This window comes from Terrapene carolina, unplaced genomic scaffold (genome assembly GCF_002925995.2).
Source record: "Terrapene carolina triunguis isolate 2854851 unplaced genomic scaffold, T_m_triunguis-2.0 Scaffold32525, whole genome shotgun sequence".
Taxonomy (NCBI): Eukaryota; Metazoa; Chordata; order Testudines; family Emydidae; genus Terrapene; species Terrapene triunguis.
Window position 1 is genome coordinate 590 of NW_020696876.1, and position 3,918 is coordinate 4,507.

The window sequence follows — 3,918 nt, forward strand, 5'->3', positions numbered from 1 at the left end:
CCCCTCCCCCTGCATCTGTCTGTTTGTCTCTCCGTTCCCCCACCACATCTGTCTCTATCTATCTATCCATCCATCCTCCCATCTCTCTGCCCATCCATCCGTTCATCCACCCCCCTCCTCTCTATCCATCCATCCTTCCCCACACCCCCCATCCCCATCTATCCCTCTTTTAGTGGCTAACGTTGCCACCTAGTGGTGACTTGGATTTCGCTTTGCAATGGGTGGCCGGGAGCGGGGCAGGGGTGGGGATTTGCTCAGTAGGGGGCTCTCTCCTGGCGGTCACTGCCAGCCCCAGGGGGCGCTGTGCTGCCAGGTGCTCTCAGCTTAAGTCTGGTGGGTTGGATCGGGAGGGGCTGGGAGCCAGGACTCCTGGATTCTCTCCCTGGTGTGGGAGGGGAGTGGGGCCTAGTGGTTAGAGCAGGGGGCTGGGAGCCAGGACTCCTGGGTTCTATTCCCGGCTCTGCAGCTCAGCACTCTCCTCCTCTCCCCTTCACACCCTCCCTCGCACTCTCGCGCTCCCAGCGGGAGCATGTAGGAGGTGGAAAGAAACCCATCCAGCCATGCTTACATAACGGGGATTCCTTGGCAGCTCCCTGCACGCCGTCCTCCGCCACCACCACCACGGTCTTGCTCCCCCCGGGCCAGGGTGTGGGCGGGAGGGCACAGAATACCACAGCATGTACACTGCCGTCTGGGATCAACATAACACAGTCAGCAGTGGGGAGAGAACCCAGGAGTCCTGGCTCCCAGCCCCCCCCGCTCTAACCACTAGACCCCACTCCCATCCAGAGCCAGGCAGAGAACCCAGGAGTCCTGGCTCCCAGCCCCCCTGCTCTAACCACTAGACCCCACTCCCCTTGCTGGGCTGGGGATGGAACCCAGGAGTCCGGGCTCCCAGCCCCCGCTCCTAGAAGGGGGTCAGACTGAGCTCTCAGTGCCACGTGCTGATCTGTGGACCCTCCCTCCTAGTGGGTGAGGCCCGGAACCTCATCCCCATGGACCCCAATGGGCTGTCGGACCCCTACGTGAAGCTGAAGCTCATCCCGGACCCCAAGAACGTGAGCAAGCAGAAAACCCGGACTGTGAAATCCACTCTGAACCCTGTGTGGAACGAGACCTTCCTATTGTGAGTGCCCCGGGCACAGGTGGGCGTGGGGATGTGCCTGGGACGTGCCTGGACTGGAGATATGGGGGTCCTACAGCTCCCACGGGTGTCTGGACACAGCCACGAAACATGAGCCTGCCGGAGCTCCCACGGGTGTCTGTATCCTAACCCCCCCCAAGTACTCTCCCCATGTACCCAGAGTGCCCCCCCTCCTCTTCTGGGGTTGGGGGGACAGTAGCCCTCCCCCGGTCAGCCACGATCCCTCCTCCCCCCAAAATAAACCAGGATTCTGTAGCCCCTCCAATGCAGTCCGGTCCACTCCTGAAGATTCCCCCCCTGCCCAGGCAGCAGCAGTAGTAGGGCTTTTATCCACACTTCTTGTCCAGAGGGCAAACATTCACCCCCACCTCCCACTTAAAGGGGCAGGCGGCTGAGTCGGTGGTTTAATCCCCCTCCCCTTGTCTCTCCCCCCGCCCCCAGCACGCTGAGGCCGGGAGACGTGGAGCGGCGGCTGTCCGTCGAGGTGTGGGACTGGGACCGCACCTCACGCAATGACTTCATGGGAGCCATGTCCTTCGGCGTGTCGGAGCTGCTCAAGGGACACGCAGACGGATGGTAAGTGGGGGGGGCTGCGCCCGGGGGGGGTGTGCAGGGGAGGGGGGAAGCCAGGCCCACGGCTCACTCTCGCTCTCTCTCTCCACCGTTCTGTCTGTTTGGGTATTTGTCTGCGCCCGGCGACTGTGCCCGGCTGCCTCGGCGCTGCTGCGTCCCTGTGCTCCCTCCCCGTGCGGTTCTTGCACCGCTGGCCTTTCCACCTGCATCCCCTCTGCACTCGCGGCTTTCATTTTCTTTGCACTGTCACACTTCTCCTTTGCACACGTGCACTCTGTGTTTCTTTCTTTGCACATGTTTGCACTTGTTTTTCTTTGCATTCCTTCACTTTTTCTTTCTTTGCGCTCTTTCACTTTCTTTGCATACTTTCACTTTCTTTCTTTTCACTTTGACTTTTTCTTTCTTCTCACTTTCATTGCACCCCTTCACTTTTTCTTTTTGTGCTCTTTCACTTTCTTTGCATACTTTCATTTTTTCTTCTCACTCCTTTCTTTGCACACTTTCACTCTTTGCGCTCCTTTGTACACTTTCCCTTTTTTCTTTGCACCCTCCTTTGTCTTTCTTTGCACTTTCTTTCTTTCTTTCTTTCTTTCTTTCTTTCCCCCCCCTCCCCGCTCCCCCCCCCCCCCCCCCCCCGGTGTTGTGCCTGTCTCTGTCCCTGTCTCAGGTACAAGTTACTCAACCAGGAGGAGGGGGAGTATTACAATGTCCCCGTGGCTGATGCCGAAAATTGTGGGCTGCTGCAGAAATTTGAGGTAACCCCTCCCCCAAAGCTCTCCTGTTCCTGCCCCGCTGGCTAAGCAGGGTCGGGCCAGTTCAGTTATTGGACGGCAGACTGAGAAACTCCCACGTGCTGCAGGGGGCCGGGGGGGGGGGGACTGGCCCCATTGCCCCAGCACAGCACTAGGGGGCGCTGGGCTGCAGGGAGCGGGGTGGGGAGCTCGGCAGGGGGTGCTGTATCACAGGGACCCCATCTTTCAGCTGTGACATAACCCCCCAAAGCCCAGAGGACTGTGGAGTCGGGGCATGAACCCTGGTGCCCGGGGACAGATTCCCGGTCCGGCCTCCCTCCCTCCCTGTCCCCAGCAGCTGTGGGGCCTCCTGGGCTGGGGGACGCGGCGTTCAGTCACTGACCCTCTCCCCCTCTCTCTTGCAGGCCTGTAACTACCCCCTGGAGCTGTACCAGGTAACGCCTGGGGCGCGGGGGGGTGGGGGGTGGTGATCTGGGTGGCTGTTCCCCCTCTCTCCAGCAGAGGGAAGCAAAGAGCCTCAAGCCAACCCCAGTGGGGCACAGGGTCTAGTGGTTAGAGCAGGGGGGGCTGGGAGCCAGGACTCCTGGGTTCTCTCCCCACTCTCTCTGTGTCACTCTCCTGGCCTCATTGGTCTCACTTCCTGGGGCTCCCAATCCCACCCCCTGCCCCCCTCCGAGTATTTCTTTAATCAACTCCTGTTGCTTGGAAACAGTCTCTGAGGTTCCGGGGGCGGGGCTTGTTGTTGGGGGGGCAGTGACCGGAGCTGTCTGGCACGGGTGGGCGGAGTCAGGGCCAGTTTGGGGGATCCCTGCTGTCTGGGTTTGGGGGGATCCCAGTGAATCCCCCTCTGTGAGGAGGTGGGTAAAGGGGTGGTGGAAGGTTCGGGGGGGTGCAACTCCCCCATGGGGTGCAGTTGTGCAAGGGGGGGCTGCCTCTGGGGGAGAGACCCTGGACTGTGATCCCCCCCACTCTGCCCCCAGGCACCCCAACCCCACCCTGGCCCCCAACAGCTTCCTGACCCCCCGCTGTGTGCCTGCCCCATTCACACCCTGTCCTGTCACCCCGAACCCCACAACTAGCCCTTCCCACAGCACCCCTGCCCCCGTTCCCATCATGGTGCCCCCCCACCCTGAGGCACATGACTGCCCCATTCCCCTCTCCCCACCCTCCAGCTCTCCTCGCAGAGGTGGATTAAGGTTTCCTGGGGCCCTGGGCCAGAGCAAGTGGGCGGGGGGGCCCTCCCCGCCTCTTCCACCTGCCATCCCTGCCCCTGTTCCGTCCCTTCCGCTGGTGGCCACGCCCACAGCCCCGCCCCTTCCCCGGGGCCCCGCCCCTATTCCACCCACAGCCCCACCCCTTCTGGCCCCTTCCCCGGGCCCCCCCCCCCTGCCTCCCCTCCCCCCAAGGCTGGGGCTAGCTGCTCACCGTGCCCCATCTCTGCCCCCCACA

At 62.0% G+C, this 3,918-nt stretch overlaps 1 protein-coding gene across 1 annotated transcript; it reads left to right on the plus strand.

Moving 5' to 3' along the window:
• Positions 1 to 969: 969 nt before the first annotated feature.
• LOC112111871 (protein kinase C gamma type-like) lies at positions 970 to 2,925 on the plus strand (the record flags this gene model as incomplete). Its single annotated transcript, XM_024207504.3, has 4 exons — positions 970 to 1,126; positions 1,586 to 1,720; positions 2,385 to 2,472; positions 2,874 to 2,925. Coding segments are annotated over 4 exons (432 nt in total), but the record flags the coding sequence as incomplete, so codon positions are not given.
• Between the last annotated feature and the right edge of the window lie 993 nt (positions 2,926 to 3,918).